The 16847-nt window shown below is 46.2% G+C and overlaps 2 protein-coding genes across 4 annotated transcripts in view; one reads left to right on the top strand and one right to left on the bottom strand.

Annotated features, from left to right (window-relative positions):
• The window catches only part of adgre5a (adhesion G protein-coupled receptor E5a), a 64354-nt gene that overhangs the window by 13012 nt on the left and 34495 nt on the right, over window positions 1-16847 (top strand). For 2 of the 3 annotated variants that reach the window (XM_077010034.1, XM_077010032.1), the window contains exons 3-5: window positions 3929-4084; window positions 4165-4293; window positions 4546-4689. In XM_077010034.1, coding sequence (XP_076866149.1) covers window positions 3929-4084; window positions 4165-4293; window positions 4546-4689 — 429 coding nt within the window. The remainder of the gene's footprint in view (window positions 1-3928; window positions 4085-4164; window positions 4294-4545; window positions 4690-16847) is intronic. The other variant, XM_077010033.1, reaches the window with a different exon arrangement.
• On the bottom strand, window positions 13282-14505 carry LOC143517483 (THAP domain-containing protein 6-like). Its single transcript, XM_077010070.1, has 4 exons — window positions 14350-14505; window positions 13927-14119; window positions 13708-13815; window positions 13282-13560 (listed from the first exon to the last, which is right to left on the bottom strand). Exons 1-4 carry the CDS (start codon window positions 14427-14429, stop codon window positions 13297-13299), a joined length of 645 nt encoding a protein of 214 aa, XP_076866185.1. The 5' UTR covers window positions 14430-14505; the 3' UTR covers window positions 13282-13296.

The following is a 16847-nucleotide window of genomic DNA, read 5'->3' as shown; positions in this document are numbered from 1 at the left end:
CTGCGGATGGTAACCAGAGGTTAGGCTAACCGTGATGTTGAGCTTGGATAGGAACTCCCGCCACACACGCGAGGTGAACTGCGGTCCCGTCCCACACGATATCCTCAGGCAGACCGAACTGCCGGAATATGTGCCGAAACAAGAGATCCGCAGTCTCCCAAGCGGTGGGCAGGCCCCGCAGGGGAAGGAAGCGAACCATCTTTGAGAACCGGTCTATCACCACCATGATGACCGTGTTCTCCTCGGACGAGGGGAGGTCCGTGACGAAGTCCAGAGCGATGTGCGTCCATGGTTGCTTGGGTGCAGGGAGAGGGAGGAGCTTACCCGCAGGAGGAGTGTGTGGCACCTTGCACCGCGCACACACCGCGCAGGACGCCACCTGCTGCAGTACGTCACGGTGCAGCCCCGGCCACCAGTAGCGAGCCCCCAACAACTGAGCCGTTTTAGACACCCCTGGGTGCCCCGTCCCCACTGACGTATGAGCCCAGCTGATGAGGGCACTACGGTGCGCGGGGGGAACGTACGTACGGTGCGGCGGGCAACCTGGATGCGGGTTCGCTGCCTCGATCTCCCGATCGATCTGCCACTCCAAAGCTCCCACGACGCACTCAGGCGTAAGCACCGGCTCCTCGCTCGTCGACTCCGTACTGCCAGGAAAGGACCTAGATAGCGCATCCGCACGCTGGTTCTTCTCCCCTGGCCGGTACGTCACCTGGAACTTGAAACGAGAGAAATACAGAGACCACCTGGCTTGACGGGCGTTCATCCGTTTCGTGGTCCTGATATATTCCAGGTTTTTGTGGTCAGTAAGCACGGTGAATGGATGCTTAGCTCCCTCCAGCCAGTGTCTCCACTCACCGAACGCCTTCCGCATAGCCAACAACTCACGGTCTCCCACCCCGTAGTTGCGCTCGGCGGCGGTGAGCTTCTTAGAGTAGAAGACTATGGGACGAAGGGAGCTATGCTTTTTCGGCCGTTGTGATAACACCGCGCCTACTCCCACGTTCGACGCGTCTACCTCCACTATAAAGGGACGGTTAGGATCCGGTTGGTGCAGAACCGGCGCGTCGACAAAAGCTTGCTTCAGCTGGTTGAACGCTCCCGTAGATCTCTCTGTCCAGCGAAGCTTAACTCCTCCCCCTCTCAGCATGTCAGTAAGGGGCTCTGCGATCTGACTATATGCGCGAATGAACCGCCTGTAGAAATTCGCGAAGCCCAGAAATCTCTGCAGCTCGCGCCGTGTGTGAGGCTGCGTCCATTTTACAACCGCCTCCACCTTCCTGTGCTGCATGTGCACGGAGCCTGGCCTAATGGTGTAGCCTAGGAAGTTCATCTCGCTGAGATGGAACTCGCACTTCTCGAGCTTGCAATACAACCGATTGCGCAAGAGCGTGCCCAGAACTGCCCGTACATCACGCACATGTTGGTCGTGGGAGGGAGAATAGATCAGAATGTCATCGATGTAAGCGACAACGCATCTATTCAAATACTCCCTTAAGACCTCATTAATGAACGCCTGGAAGAACGACGGAGCAGAGGCCAAGCCATAAGGCAAGACGCGATACTCGTAGTGCCCCGTAGAGGTACTAAACGCCGTCTTCCATTCATCACCCTCGCGTACGCGAATAAGGTTGTAGGCGCTGCGCAGATCCAGTTTAGTGAAGACTTTAGCCTTCCTTAACTGCTCCAGCGCCGACGGCACTAGAGGCAGCGGGTAGGCAAAGTTCACTAAGAGGGCCCTCGGTAATCTACGCATGGCCTCAGCCCACTGTCTTTCTTCTTTACGAAGAAGACGCTGGCTGAGGCGGGAGAGGTGGAGGGAGTAATATAGCCCTGAGCGAGAGCCTCCTTAACATACTGAGCCATGACCCGCTCCTCTTCCTGAGAAAGTGGATAGACTCGGCCGCGCGGTGGCGTAGTACCCGCCTTGAGGGTGATGTGACAGTCCCAGGGTCGGTGAGGTGGTAACTGGGTTGCCTTGGCAGCGCTGAACACCTCCGCTAGATCACGGTACTGAGCGGGAATGACTGGGGCGGAGCTGATGTTAGGGCTCTCAACGCTGGTGGATTGCGCGAACACACGGGAGGGAGACCGGGTGCCCTGTAGGGGCGCTACCCACTTCAGCAGCTTACCCGTGGACCAGTCGATGACGGGGTTGTGGAGTTTAAACCATGGGAGACCTAATGTGATGGAATAGCGTGTGGAAGGGAGTACAAAAAAACTGATCTGTTCCCTTCGGCCCTGAACGTGTAGGGTGACTGGTGCAGTGCGGTGAGAAATAAAACCCCCGCCCACAGGTCGCCCGTCCAGTGCGTGCACGCGTCTCGGCTCCTCGAGTTGGATCAGGGGCACCCTCAGCTGCTCAGCCACGCTCCTCCGCATCAGGTTCCCCGAGGCTCCCGTATCCACTAATGCAAACACAGATAAGGACATCGCCCCGTAAGACACTGACGCCTCCCACGTTAAGAGATTACCCATCAGAGCAATACTCACCCTAGCCCGCCCCCTCCTCGGACCAGCGGTACGAGTGAGGGGGGGGCGGCAGCACCCATCTCCATGGGCTCGGCGGGTGTGGTCTCACGGGGCGGTGTGTGCACGGGAGCCTGCGGGGTAGGAGAAAGCGCCGCTCCTTTGCCTCGCTCCAACCCCGCCAGGGCTTCAACCCCGCCAGGAAGACGTCTGTTTGAGCCGCTTCTCCCCAACCAGTCCTGGCGGCCAGGGTCCGGAACTCCAGAGCGTAGTCTGCGGCGCTTCGGCTTCCCTGCCGTAGCTGTAACAGGCTCTGGCCGCAGACCCTCCCGCGGCTGGGGTGGTTGAAGACCCCCCGCAGCTCGCGAACGAACTGGTCGTAGCTGCGGGTACAGGGCTTCCCCGCGCTGATCTGGGCTGCTCCCCAGTCCAGTGCCTTGCCCTGAAACCTGTTCACTATGAAGCCGACTTTCTCCTTCTCCTCCAGGTGGGGCATGCTGGTAAAATAGAGCTGGCACTGGACCAGGAAGCCCTCGCAGCGCTCCGGATCCCCGTTGTAGGGCTCGGGTGGAGGAATCGGCGTTCTCGGAGTAGGAGGGCGCGCAGATGCCTGTACCGTCAGAGCCTGGATGCAGGTCGTCAGGGTAGTTACCACTGAGCGGAGCTCCTGGAGCTCCTGCTGTTGTCTGCCCAGGATGATGCCTTGATGGGCCAACACCTCTATAGCAGAGGCGCCCTCGCCTCCGGCTGCGGTAGGCTGCACATTCTGTGACGCCGGGGGCGTCGGGACAGAGGCAGCCGAAGATGTGGGTTGGACAGAAGGTGGTTTATTATCCATGGCAACCAGTAACACTCGTAGCGCATACACAGCAAGTAATGCACGGTAAAGCTCGTAGCGCACACACTGTAGATGCAAGGTAAAGCTCGTAGCGCATACACTGTAGATGCAAGGTAAAGCTCGTAGCGCATATACTGTGGATGCAAGGTGAAGCTCGTAGCGTACACACATGGTAGGGACGTGCTATCAACCAGAGACGCTCGTGTAGCGGCAATGTGCAGCACTGGACCAGACGACCTGCGGGCTTAAGAAGTGCAAAGTAAACAAGATACAGGTGCTCAGTATGATGGTGATTGCGACTGTGGGAGTGGCTGCGTGCGCGAGGGTGTGTGCTGGGATCGGCTGCTGGCCGGGTTGCGCGCCCTCTGGTGGCGACCCGGCCCCCTCACCGTGACAATGTCAGACTGAATAAAAACTGCACAAGTGGATATTAAGCAGACAAGGCTCATAGTTCTTAAATTTAATCTTATAATGGTTATTATACTATTATTTTACCACAGTAAAACAGTGTACTCCAGTGTTATTGAATACTGCAGGTTTATGAATGTTCTTTAACTGAAGACATTTTTGTGATTCATCACTAGGCTCAATTTTCATGCAAAGTTTTTTGTTTTGAAACAGATGACGACGAGTGTCAGTATGATAACCCAATATGTGGAGAGTATGCAGTTTGTTACAACACATACGGTAGCTACTACTGTCAGTGTGAACCTGGGTACCAGATGCCTTTACGGACAGTTAATTTCACATTAACAGATACCAGAGGCAGATGCCGAGGTCAGTGGTTCTATAGCACCGTAACCCTGTACAGATGCAGACAGACGAATCTCTGATCTCTCATCTTGTTCTGTTAACAGACATCGATGAGTGTCGTGAGGACAAAGAAATCTGTGGACCCAATTCCAGTTGCATTAATTCCCCTGGTTACTATAACTGCATGTGTAATCCTGGTTTCACATTGCATGCAACCCAATGTGTGCCCAAGGGTAAGATGTGAAGTAGCTTCATGCAAACACAAGCAGTATAACAACTTGTGCATTGAAGTGCATTGAACAATATGGTGAACTGGTATTGTTACATTACTGAAATTGTCTTCACTGACCCAAGCATGATTATTGTGCCTCTGCAATGAACAATAATAAAATCACCAAGTAAAAATCACCTTAATTAATTAATTAATTTAAAAATATTGGCTAAATGTATTCATGATGAGTTTACACTCCCCTCTGTGCTAATAGATATAGATGAATGTGAGTCTCAGGAGACATGTGGGGAACACGCTGCCTGTCATAACACCGTGGGCAGCTTCTACTGCACCTGTCACCCTGGCTACACGCTGGAGTCGGGACGATCTAATTTCACTGACGACGGTCCCTGTAAACGTAAGAGTTTTTTACTTCTTCAACTTCATGTAGCCTACTGGTAAATGTCTATATACTATAATCATGGTAACCTGGCAAAATTCCTCTGCTAGGCTGTTGTTTATATATATGCTTAGATAACCCTGACTGGGGTTTAGACCTTAAACTCTGGAATGATTCTGCTTTTAATCTGTGGAGGTAAATCAACATTGTTCTACAAATTACCTTCAAGATGTTTGTGACACACAAGACATTCAGACACATTACCATGAGATTCAAAATGACCAAGATTACATGAAACTTACATTACTTGCGCTACATAACGTCTATTTAAATAAGGATGTGAGTGTTTGCTAGTGTGTTTATGCTGATTTCCCTGTAACCAATTTGTCAAGACAATGGGTAAAAGCGTATGGATGGTGCTGCAGCGCCCCCATGTGAATGCTAGAGGATATGCATGTACACAAATATAAATGTTCAAAATCTCATTTCTTAATTGAAAATAATCATATATACAAAACAGAGGCATTTTATTTCTGTAGAGGGGTAAATCTTAGAGAAGGGACATCCCTTCTCAGCCTTTTTTTAATGACATTTTCTTAAAACTTTATTTAAAACTGTGAAAGATAAAGGGAAAGTCAACAGAGAGCTGAAAGGGAGATGCTGCTGTCTTATAATAGAAAACTGAAACTTCAGAGTGTGAACGAGTGTCTAACCTTCACAAATGAATCAGCTTTACCACTGTTAATTGGTTATCTACATTAATGAAGAACAATAGTTTATTAGCAGGTACAATTCTCCATCAGAGAGAACACCAACAATGAGAGGAAATATGCAGTAGTTTTCTCTAATGTAAAAATCCATATCCAATATTAACTATGTACAGTCATTGTTAAGTCTTTCAGTTAACTTCTATTTATAGATTTGCAAACTCTACCTTAATTATTTGTATGTGGTCGTCCTCACGTTATCTATCATTGATTTGGGCTATAGCGACTAGTTTATCAGGTGACCAGTCGGCTAAAAATGCTTAGTAGTTTGGTGCTGGATGAGACATTTTACAGCGTAACTGTCACGGTGACAGCTCCGGACCCCTCCTTGTGGACGTGTCGCTACGTTGTCTGCGTGCAGTTATGTCCATGTTTGTAGTTCCGTGGGTGTGGGTTGGTCGCAGGGGCGGACTGGCATACATTACTACCGGGGATTTCCCCGGTGGGCCGATGGGTTAGTGGGCCGCCGGTGGTTTAATCAGCCCGTGGAGGAGCCACTGCCGCGCACTGCGGCCCGTAGTCACGCTGCTGTTTAACGGTGTTATTACCTCCCCCGCTCCAGTCAGACTAAAGCCTGGTTTAAGCCTGGTTTAAGCCTAGTTTATACTCGACGCGCCGCGAGCGGCGCGAGGGTCCGCGCGGCGAAAATGACGTAATCGCTGTGGCTCCGCCCGTGCGCGAGGGCCTCGCGCGCTGTCGCGGCGCGAGGTCGTGCACCTCTCGAATTTTGTAACTTCGCGCGCGCGCCGCGCTTCAGCGCGATGGACAAAGTCATGTTTGCCGGGTTCATACACCTATACAAGGTGGAATTAAAGCACTTGTACGTCACTTTAAAGATCCATTTCAATATTTCCCAGCACGTTAAACTTAATTAAGTTAAATATTTATACATATACTCGAAATGAATCGAAATAATTCGCTTTTTTATCACATTAGTTTATGGTTGTTTATTTTCAAAACGCCCAATCTTAACGTCTTCACGTTCTCTCATGTTTTGCCCTGGAATTACAAGAGGTTCGTATTTGTTAACGTATCGTTTCGGACAACACTGCAAAGCCATAATTACGTTTGATGCCTGATGTGTTTAAATACGGTCTCTGGTCAGGTAAAAATGTTCTTTCCCCGGTTTTGCAGGGGTTTTTTATTCTCCACTGCCACCTATCGCCACCTATCGTTTCGGAGAACACTGCAGCGACGCTCGCGACGTTCGCGAAAGTATAAACGCCTACACCGCTCGCGCAGGGTCGCGCGAGGTGGGCGGAGTCGCGCGCTACGGTCGCTCGCGAAAGTATAAACCAGGCTTTATGGCGCGAGGGTCCGCGCGGCGAAAATGACGTAATCGCTGTGGCTCCGCCCGTGCGCGAGGGCCTCGCGCGCTGTCGCGGCGCGAGGTCGTGCACCTCTCGAATTTTGTAACTTCGCGCGCGCGCCGCGCTTCAGCGCGACCGACAAAGTCATGTTTGCAGGGTTCATACACCTAAACAAGGTGGAATTAAAGCACTTGTACGGCACTTTCAAGGTCCATTTCAATATTTACCAGCACGTTAAACTGAATTAAGTTAAATATTTATACATATACTCGAAATGAATCGAAATAATTCGCTTTTTTAATCACATTAGTTTATGATTGTTTATTTTCAAAACGCCCAATCTTAACGTCTTCACGTTCTCTCATGTTTCGCCCTGGAATTACAAGAGGCTCGTATTTGTTAACGTATCGTTTCGGACAACATTGCAAAGTCATATTTATGTTTGATGCCTGGTGTATATATACGGTCTCTGGTCAGGTAAAAATGTTCTTTCCCCGGTTTTGCAGGGGTTTTTTATTCTCCACTGCCACCTATCGCCACCTATCGTTTCGGAGAACACTGCAGCGACGTTCGCGAAAGTATAAACGCCTACACCGCTCGCGCAGGGTCGCGCGAGGTGGGCGGAGCCGCGCGCTACGGTCGCTCGCGAAAGTATAAACCAGGCTTTATACTCGACGCGCCGCGAGCGGCGCGAGGGTCCGCGCGGCGAAAATGACGTAATCGCGGTGGCTCCGCCCGTGCGCGAGGGCCTCGCGCGCTGTCGCGGCGCGAGGTCGTGCACCTCCCGAATTTTGTAACTTCGCGCGCGCGCCGCGCCGCGCTTCAGCGCGATGGACAAAGTCATGTTTGCCGGGTTCATACACCTATACAAGGTGGAATTAATGCACTTGTACGTCACTTTAAAGGTCCATTCCAATATTTCCCAGCACGTTAAACTTAATTAAGTTAAATATTTATACATATACTCGAAATGAATCGAAATAATTCGCTTTTTTATCACATTAGTTTATGGTTGTTTATTTTCAAAACGCCCAATCTTAACGTCTTCACGTTCTCTCATGTGTCGCCCTGGAATTACAAGAGGCTCGTATTTGTTAACGTATCGTTTCGGACAACACTGCAAAGCCATATTTACGTTTGATGCCTGATGTGTATATATACGGTCTCTGGTCAGGTAAAAATGTTCTTTCCCCGTTTTTGCAGGGGTTTTTTATTCTCCACTGCCACCTATCGCCACCTATCGTTTCGGAGAACACTGCAGCGACGCTCGTGACGTTCGCGAAAGTATAAACGCCTACACCGCTCGCGCAGGGTCGCGCGAGGTGGGCGGAGCCGCGCGCTACGGTCGCTCGCGAAAGTATAAACCAGGCTTAACCTGCTCAGCACGGCCGCGGACTGGGCCTGTAAACACATGAACGAGTTGGACCGGGCCGCGGACTGGGCCAGCTGACGCGGGCTGACGGTATGCAGCAGAGATCAGAAAAAAAAACCAGCTTGTCCCAGAAAATCCGGGCCGGACTACGAAAACATACAGCAGCTGTGTCACTTATTAATACAAGTAGTCAGGAACTGGAAAAGCCTCGTCCATACTAATGCCACATTCATTATATCTCCTGGGCCACTTTTTCTCCCCAGTTCAGAAGATGTTTTTTAATACCATTTTAGATGGTAGACTTTATTTAATTTCCCAGGTCTCTGCCACAGGCATCTCCATAGTGCCTAGAAGTGGTCTTCTGCATGCTCAAAGCAAATGACTGGATCTTCATCTATAGATTCATCATCTATAATATGAGCTGTCACACCAAGATAATTCTTGTGGCTAACAGAGGTCCAGTGATCCCCAGTCAGAGCCACATTTGTGGCGCTCTTCACAATAACCTGTTTTACTTCCCTTCCCTCATCATACAGCTGCTGGATTTTCTTCCACATTGTCTTTCTGGACGGCAGTTCGTAACTTGCATCAGTTGACGCAGCAGCGCTTCTTGTAAGCATTTATCTTCGACCACAGAGAGCGAACAACACTGCAAATAATGTGACGCGTCGTGTATAAATGCGTGCGGAGTCGCGCGCTACGGCCACTCGCGAAAGTTTAATCCAGTCTTAATGGTCAAATGAAGGTAATTTAAAAACCAGGACATTTCCTCACTTTAAAAAAACCCCGGGACGCCCAGGACAGGATGTGAAATACGGACGTTTGGTCACCTTATCGTATTAGAAATACATTTATCAGCTAAGTTATCATTACTGACCTGCGCGTTAGCCCGAACATGTTTTGCGTTGAGGTGGTAACGAAGGGTGGAAGTGCAAACTTCTTCCTACATAAAGTGCAAATAACACTATTTTTGTTTACTTCCATCTGGAAGTTTCTTATATTTAAATGTCCCATCCACCATCGTAGCCTTTTCAGTCATCTCCATCATGATCTTATTGTGCGTCCATATAATCTGTATGTCTGGAACTCGTGCACTGAGAAACATTCCACGGTGCAAAAGTGTCTCGTGCGTTCAATGCGTTAATTTTAGTTCGTTAATTTTCCTGTAATTAATTAATCGAAATTAATGCGTTAAAGTCCCACCACTAGTTTATTATTATTATTATGAAATGCCATAATATTTATAATCTCTCTAGGGCACAGGTTCGTTTACTACCCTTTCTGTAACGTACTAATCAGGCAGACAAGGATCCAAGTGCGGATCATAGCCGTCTTTATTGAAACAATGATCACAGAGCTATCAAACAGGTGAGGGTGCCATCTAGTTGCAGGCTCCATTGAATCCCCTGTGGTTCTTTGGCCTAAAGAGAGAGAGGAGAAAAAGACAGGAGAAAATGATTATTATGAGTATTGATGTGATATGAATTTGAATTTGTTGCACATCCTTGGTTGTTTTTTATACGTGTAATGAGTGTATACGTATCCAGTAAGTGTTCTCTAATACTGTGTATTCACCCACTATGGGATATGTATATGGGTAGACAAAACTGAGTTGTCATGTGTGAGGAGTAAACTCACATCACTCTGCAGGCACATTTTGAGGCAGACCAGTTCATCAGAACCAAACAGGGCAAGACCAGGCTGAGAGCAGATGCTGTTCCCACCATTTTTGTGCATCGCCCCACACTCAGAAAGAGGAAGCCCCCTGCACAATACGGAATGACAGAAAGAAGAAACAGTTAAAAGATGGTCATCTTGGAAGCAAGAGCCAATCCAGAAAGGTGAACAACTCCAGTAGCCAAGCTTCAAAATCCAGCAACCCCCAAACAGCTCCAAATAATAGAATACAAGTCTAGTACGGTTACATATGATTACATATATCATACTGTACTATAACATTTTAGTATGTTGTATTCCTCTTTAGTCTTGTAAGATTCATTGATCAAAACTGCCACCCTAGTTTCAACTTACCTTGTGTTTTCTATATGTTCTCTATATGGTTCTGGTTCAGAGGGACTAGGCAGGGGACGAGGTCTAGGAGGAGAGCAGAGGTCGGTACACGGGGAAGGCAGTAACACGGAGAGACCGCTCGGTACGTGGCATGGCACCAATACTTCACAAGAAGAGTGAGGGGGAAGATTAAATAGTTGCGATGGGGAGCCGCGATGAGCGGCAGGTGAACCGCATCTACACGGAGATCATGTGCGGTTCCTCACACTTTCATTTCAGCGCTTGAACCATTTTCGCCATATACTCTTCTTTCTCGTCTCCTTCCCTTCGCCGGGGCAGGATGAGATTTCTGTTGTATTGGCGGAGCTTTTCTCTTGGTTCTGTTGGACGCTGCTCTCCTGGCTCCTGAAGAGCATGTTGTTCTTTAAACTCTTCCACCATCGTCTCAGAGTTCTCTTCTCAGAGCCCTCAGGTTTTCCGTCTTTTCTCACAAACACTCTAGCCACCATTTGCTTCACCTTTGTCGATATCTTCCTCTCATCCTCCATCCTCTTAATTTCTTGATCTATTAGAAGAATACGTTCTACATTTAACTGCATCTTCTTCAAATCTTTCTGACATTTCGCCAGTGTTTTTCTCTCCGTCTCCCACTCTTGCTGCCTCTCCTTCATCTTTTGCCTAAGTTCTTCTATTTCGCTCAGTCTTGCCTTTTCATTTTCTTCGTAGAAGTGGATCTCCTGCCTAAGCTTGATGTTCTCCAGCTCCTCCCTCTCTTTTTCCTCAGCCATCCTTCTGATCTCCTTTATATAGTCCTCCTCCATTTGATTCATGTCCTTTACAATGACCCTCTTTTCATCCTCCAGTTCTTTGTGTCTGTTCTTCATTTCTTCTCTCTCTCTTGCCCACTCCTTTTCTATCTCTCTGTTTTTTATTTTCTCATCTGTGGCTTTCTTCATCATAGATATTATATTCTCAATTCTCACATTGAACAACTCCTCATGTTGACTTAGCGTCTGTGTGTCATCCTTTGTTTCTTCCTGTCCACTTCTCAGATTTTCACTTTCCATCTCAATCTGTATAATGCAGTCCATTTTCTTTCTTATTCCACTGTCCACTACTGTATTAATATGTTCAGCTGTGATTTCTCCTCTCTCTCTACAAATATCACACTGGTGTCGACTGCCTTGACGTACGGCCTTATATACGTTCGGTTATGTTGTGTTATGTCGTTACTATAGAAACGGAATTCTACTAATTAACAACGTCATGCTTTGTGACGTCATTTAGAATATTCAATTCACAACATCAAAGTAAAAAAAAAAACATACCGCGGTTATTAGGGGTGTCGCGAGACGGAACTCCGCGAGATTTTCTGAGGGGTAAAATACGAAAATACGGTAGTTTCCCGGCCAAAACGGGAGACTTGACAGGTGTGGATTTGGGATTAAAAGAAGCAGCTTCTTTTTCTTCCTCAAAACAGAAAATCAAGCCTATTGACTACAGTTGAATTTAAAAACAAGGGTAAAATCAAACTATTAAAAATAACCCAGAAAACATGCGACGTCAGAAAGACGTTAAAATCATGTCTGTATCACGTCGGTCAGTCCAGACCCACTTTTGCACGTCTGGTGGACGTTCAAAACTGGTTCAAAATCTGACAGTCCGACTAGGACCTCAGCTAGACGTATATGGACGTGCATGACGAGTTTTCTATCTGAACGTCTGATTAGGACCTTTATTGGATGTCAGTGGACGTGCAAAAGGGGTTCACTATTCACACGTCTGACTAGGGTCTCTATTGAACATCAGTGGACGTGCAAAACGGGTTCACTATTCACACGTCAGACTACAGGGTTGCCAACTTTTGACGTTCGCTTGGAGCGAGATTTTAACCTGGAGCCGGTGGCGAGTGTATTTTGTTGAGCGGGGGGTGGCAACCCTGTGACTAGGGTCTCTATTGAACGTCAGTGGACATGCAAAACGGGTTCACTATTCACACGTCTGACTAGGGTCTCTATTGAATGTCAGTGGACGTGCGAAATGGGTTCACTATCCACATTAATATTTTCACATCATATTTAGCTATTTGTTATACTAACTACTGCATATTTAATGTTCAATCATTTACGATTCTATGCCCCCCCCTACACACACACACACACACACACACACACACACACACACACACACACCTTTTTTTTCTCGTACTGGCCAGTTTCAGCTCTCCCCACTGAGCAAAGACACGTCCAAAAGACGTCAATTAAACGTCTTCGTCAAGCGTTTAAAAGACGTCCACTGAAAACCCAGAATGAAAGTTTTTGCGACGTCTTTTTTTGAGCGTCTATTACTGACATTCAGTTGACGTTAATAATGGACGTTCAAAAGACATCCACTGAAAAGCCAGAATGAAAGTTTTTGCAACGTCTTTTTTAAACGTCTTTTGAACGTCCATTATTAACGTCAACTGAATGTCAGTAATAGACGTTCAGAAGACGTTTAAAAAAAGACGTCGCAAAAACTTTCATTCTGGCTTTTCAGTGGACGTCTTTTAAACGTCTGACGAAGACGTTTAATTGTCGAGGGGGGGGGGGGGGGGGTGAACGCATTTGGGCGTCTGCTACATAGACATATATACATAGACGCCTCATCGAGCGGGGCAGCCCGCTGCTGCGATACGTAACAGCGTCCGCCATATTGGTGAGGGCATATGTGCCAGTAAGGCTAATGCAAGTGAATGGAGCGAACTTCAGAAAGTGCTCTTCTACAAAGTATTTTTAGCTAATGTTCGTCATCGACCCACTCACATATAAACGTTAATATATTTGGAAATTAAACAATCACCAAAGACAACATTTATGACTTTTCATTATATTTTAATTGTAATTTCTGAATAAAAAAATGTCAACCTATGATACAATTGATTCCGTTTTTATATTTACAGTAATTAACATTTATGAACATATGTACACACACATCATCAATATATGAAATAATAAATAAAATATCTATTTATATATGTACACATTAATATCTATATATATATATATATATAGTTTATTCTTAGTTTCCTTTATATTTTTTGCATCACTTAGAGTTTATTGGTAAATTAATATTTGTTGATTTTATTTATTCGTTTTTTTACTTATTCTTAAACACAACTACAAAATCAATCAATATCTAAAACAGTTAAAAATCCAGAAAAAAAATTTTTGTTTATACCTGAGTATATATCGAGCTGCTCTTTCAAATCTTCATTAATCAGTTTCTTCATCCTGAGATCCTCCAAAAGACCACTCACAGTGTTCTTTGCCCTCTTCTCTCTGTCCTTTGCATTCCTCCTCTCCCTTTCCAGACTCTCCACCCTAGCCAAGGCTTCCCTGAGTCTGGCCCTCAGATCCTCATTGGATGAAGGCAGAGCATAGGAGTGATCCTACAACAGAGATGTGAATATTGTTAATATCTGTGTGTGTTTGAAGAATGCTCCATAATGACTTATGTTCATAATGCTTCAGCGTTTGTTCATGGCTGTCATAATGCTAACAGCTGCTTAAGACAAAGTTATCATGTATTGACTCACATGTTTGCCCACAGACACTGGCTCAGCCTCCTGAACAGGTTGGGAGCAGTCTAGTGACGGGGTCTCCTGAGCCTTCTTTGAGCTCTTAGATGTCCTGGTAGACACGTGCTAAAACCAATGATAAAAGATAAAAAATTATCTAACAAGCAGATCCAAAAAGGGAAAATACGTTTTCCAGGATGGTGTGGCTCTGAATCTTGGCTTTCTAGAAGCACCGACCTTTTGGAGGTGAGCTGGGAAACAGAAGACTGAAGGAACAGCTCCAGTTCTGATCCTGACTGCCTGACCTGTCCTGTCAAAATCCTCTGGCCTGAAATGCTCACTGCAGAGCATGGAGGACAAGCTAGCAGAAAACCCTTCTCGTCTGACAGCTGTTTCCCATCTCTTTCTGAGATCTCTATCTTTTGGAAACCTACATAGTATGACAAACGTTTGCTAAACAAATCACAATAATCAGAGTACCTACTTCGGTCGAATTTAGTAAAAATATACTTTCTTTGTTTGTTCTGAGACTGGTTTCACCGCGGGAAATCACAGTATTACGTCCGTGATGAACAGTATTGAACACAAAATCAGGAAAATCTGTACGTAAAATGACTCCGTAATGGACAAATAGAAGCATTAATACATTTACATTCTTACCTGTGAAAGGTTATGCCAATTGATCTTGTTTCAGTTGAAAAGCGGTTGGTGCAGTTATACGCAGAGCATGAGCGAGGCATCTTTCGCTGCTTCTCCGATCGCTCTTCTGCCCTCACCAATATGGCGGACGCATTTACGTACGACTCAGCGTTCCATGAGGCGTCTATGTATATATGTCTATGGTCTGCTACCTGTTTGTTGTTGCCATAAAGGCAATCCCCGGCATCGTCTTGAGATCGCGGTGCGCGATTTCAAAATAAGAGCGGATAGCGCGATTGAAAAAAAAGATTCCTAAAAAAAAACACTTTTCAAAACAGCTCACTGGCCAGAAATAGATAGCCGCTATTTGAGTATGGGGGCTCTAGACCCTTAGACTGCTCCATCTTTATGGCAATGTGGACAGGGAGATATAATGAATGTGGCATTAGTATGGACGAGGCTTTTCCAATTCCTGACTACTTGTATTAATAAGTGCAGTGGTGGACGAAGTACACCAATTATGTACTTGAGTAAAAGTACAGTTACATTGCATTGAATATTACTCAAGTAAAAGTAAAAGTATTCACCTCAATTTTTTACTTGAGTAGAAGTACAAAAGTATCTGCCTTCAAAAATACTTAAGTATTAAAAGTAAAAGTAAAAACCTTTTTTTTCTTAGCGTCACATCAAAACCCCTAGGCCTACTCGATCAAAAGGTGAACAGGAAACAGTGCCTTATTTGCCTAGCAAACACAAAATACACAAAACTAGCCTATATTATCCTCACAACATTCATCTCCAAACTTTATCCATATTAATAATTCACACTAGAAAGGTAGACAAGTGGACAAACAGTTTAATATTCACCACCAAACAGAACAATAATTTCGAACCGGCCCCTTCAGTCCTAGCTTGGGGGACTTTTTCTGAGGTTCTACGTTGTCCACCACATGGCGGGACAGGGAAGCTAGAAGCTCTAGCACCTAGAACTAGAACTGTATGCAGCCCAACCAACTAAACTCATAATATTAAACTTGGCCGAATAATTAATATAATAATAATCAGAGTTGCCAACTCTCACGCAATGAGCGTGAGACACACGCATTGACTGTCTTTACCAGAGACCGTTTTCACTCGCACTACACTTCACATACATCCGATTTCTCACACTGAAAAAAATCTAGTTTATTTACCTCTGATCTACATCTATGATTCAATGAGTTACTAGTTCGCTGTGGCGCCAACCACTGGCGATCGATCGCGACATAATACTTAATTTGTGTCCAACAATTTACACTCGCCACCACCCCCGCCAACATTTTACACACATGCCGCCGCCCCGCCCCCCAACCCTGATAATAATAATTTTAATAATAATTTTAATAATTTTGCTTCGCTCATATTTACTTGCCTTCGCCTCCCTCATATGAATAAATTGTGAAGTTCGCTTCGCTTGGCCAAATTCGCATGTATGTGTCCCCGGCTTTAACGTTTGATGTGGGAGTCTCCTGTGTTAAACTGCCGCTTAGCATCTCCACAGATTGCAATTCAGGTACTAGCACATTGCTTTGGATAAAAGCATCTGTTAAATGTAGTGTACTTCAATGTGATATAATTAACCGGGGTATATAAACCTACTAATCTAATGGTGAACTTACTTCGATGTGTTTTTTCAAGTTTGACAGCGAGTTCATAAATGATGACAGCGATGTGTTCTTCGGAATGCAGAGGAGGAATACGAATAATTCTTCTTTTCGAGGAATACAAACACTTCGGCTAAATAAGGCCAGGGGTGTTGGGGGAAGACATCTGTTGCAGCCATGTCAGATCCTCAGCCATTTAGCGTACAAATCTTAATCTCTTACTGAGCGCTGATTGGTTATAGTCTGTGACATGGTACACTTTTACCTTTCGGTATTTTATTAAACGTTGATTTAAAAATGAAAAAGGAACGACATGTTTCTGTAAATGTAACGAAGTGAAAAGTACAAATTTTCGCTTTGAAATGTACTGAAGTAAAAGTATAAAGTCTTACCAAATAAAAGTACTTGAGTAAAGTACAGATACATGGAAATGTTACTTAAGTACAGTAACGAATTACATTTACTTAGTTACTGTCCACCACTGAATAAGTGACACAGCTGCTGTATGTTTTCGTAGTCCGGCCCGGATTTTCTGGGACAAGCTGGTTTTTTTTTTCTGATCTCCGCTGCATACCGTCAGCCCGCGTCAGCTGGCCCAGTCCGCGGCCCGGTCCAACTCGTTCATGTGTTTACAGGCCCAGTCCGCGGCCGTGCTGAGCAGGTTAGTCTGACTGGAGCGGGGGAGGTAATAACACCGTTAAACAGCAGCGTGACTACGGGCCGCAGTGCGCGGCAGTGGCTCCTCCACGGGCTGATTAAACCACCGGCGGCCCACTAACCCATCGGCCCACCGGGGAAATCCCCGGTAGTAATGTATGCCAGTCCGCCCCTGCCCGAAATCAAAATTACGTCCATGCACCCCTGTGTAGTAGACTG

The sequence above is a fragment of the Brachyhypopomus gauderio genome, chromosome 6 (genome assembly GCF_052324685.1).
Source record: "Brachyhypopomus gauderio isolate BG-103 chromosome 6, BGAUD_0.2, whole genome shotgun sequence".
NCBI classification, from domain to species: Eukaryota; Metazoa; Chordata; class Actinopteri; order Gymnotiformes; family Hypopomidae; genus Brachyhypopomus; species Brachyhypopomus gauderio.
Note: the sequence above shows the minus strand (reverse complement) of the source record. Positions and strands in the feature narration are given on the sequence as shown.

Coding starts and splice junctions, on each gene's coding strand:
- LOC143517483 (XM_077010070.1), bottom strand. CDS start 14,429: ATGCCTCGCTCATGCTCTGCGTATAACTGCACCAACCGCTTTTCAACT. Junction 14,120..14,349: donor ATTGGCATAACCTTTCACAG/GTAAGAATGTAA, acceptor CATACTATGTAG/GTTTCCAAAAGATAGAGATC. Junction 13,561..13,707: donor CAGTGTCTGTGGGCAAACAT/GTGAGTCAATAC, acceptor TCTCTGTTGTAG/GATCACTCCTATGCTCTGCC.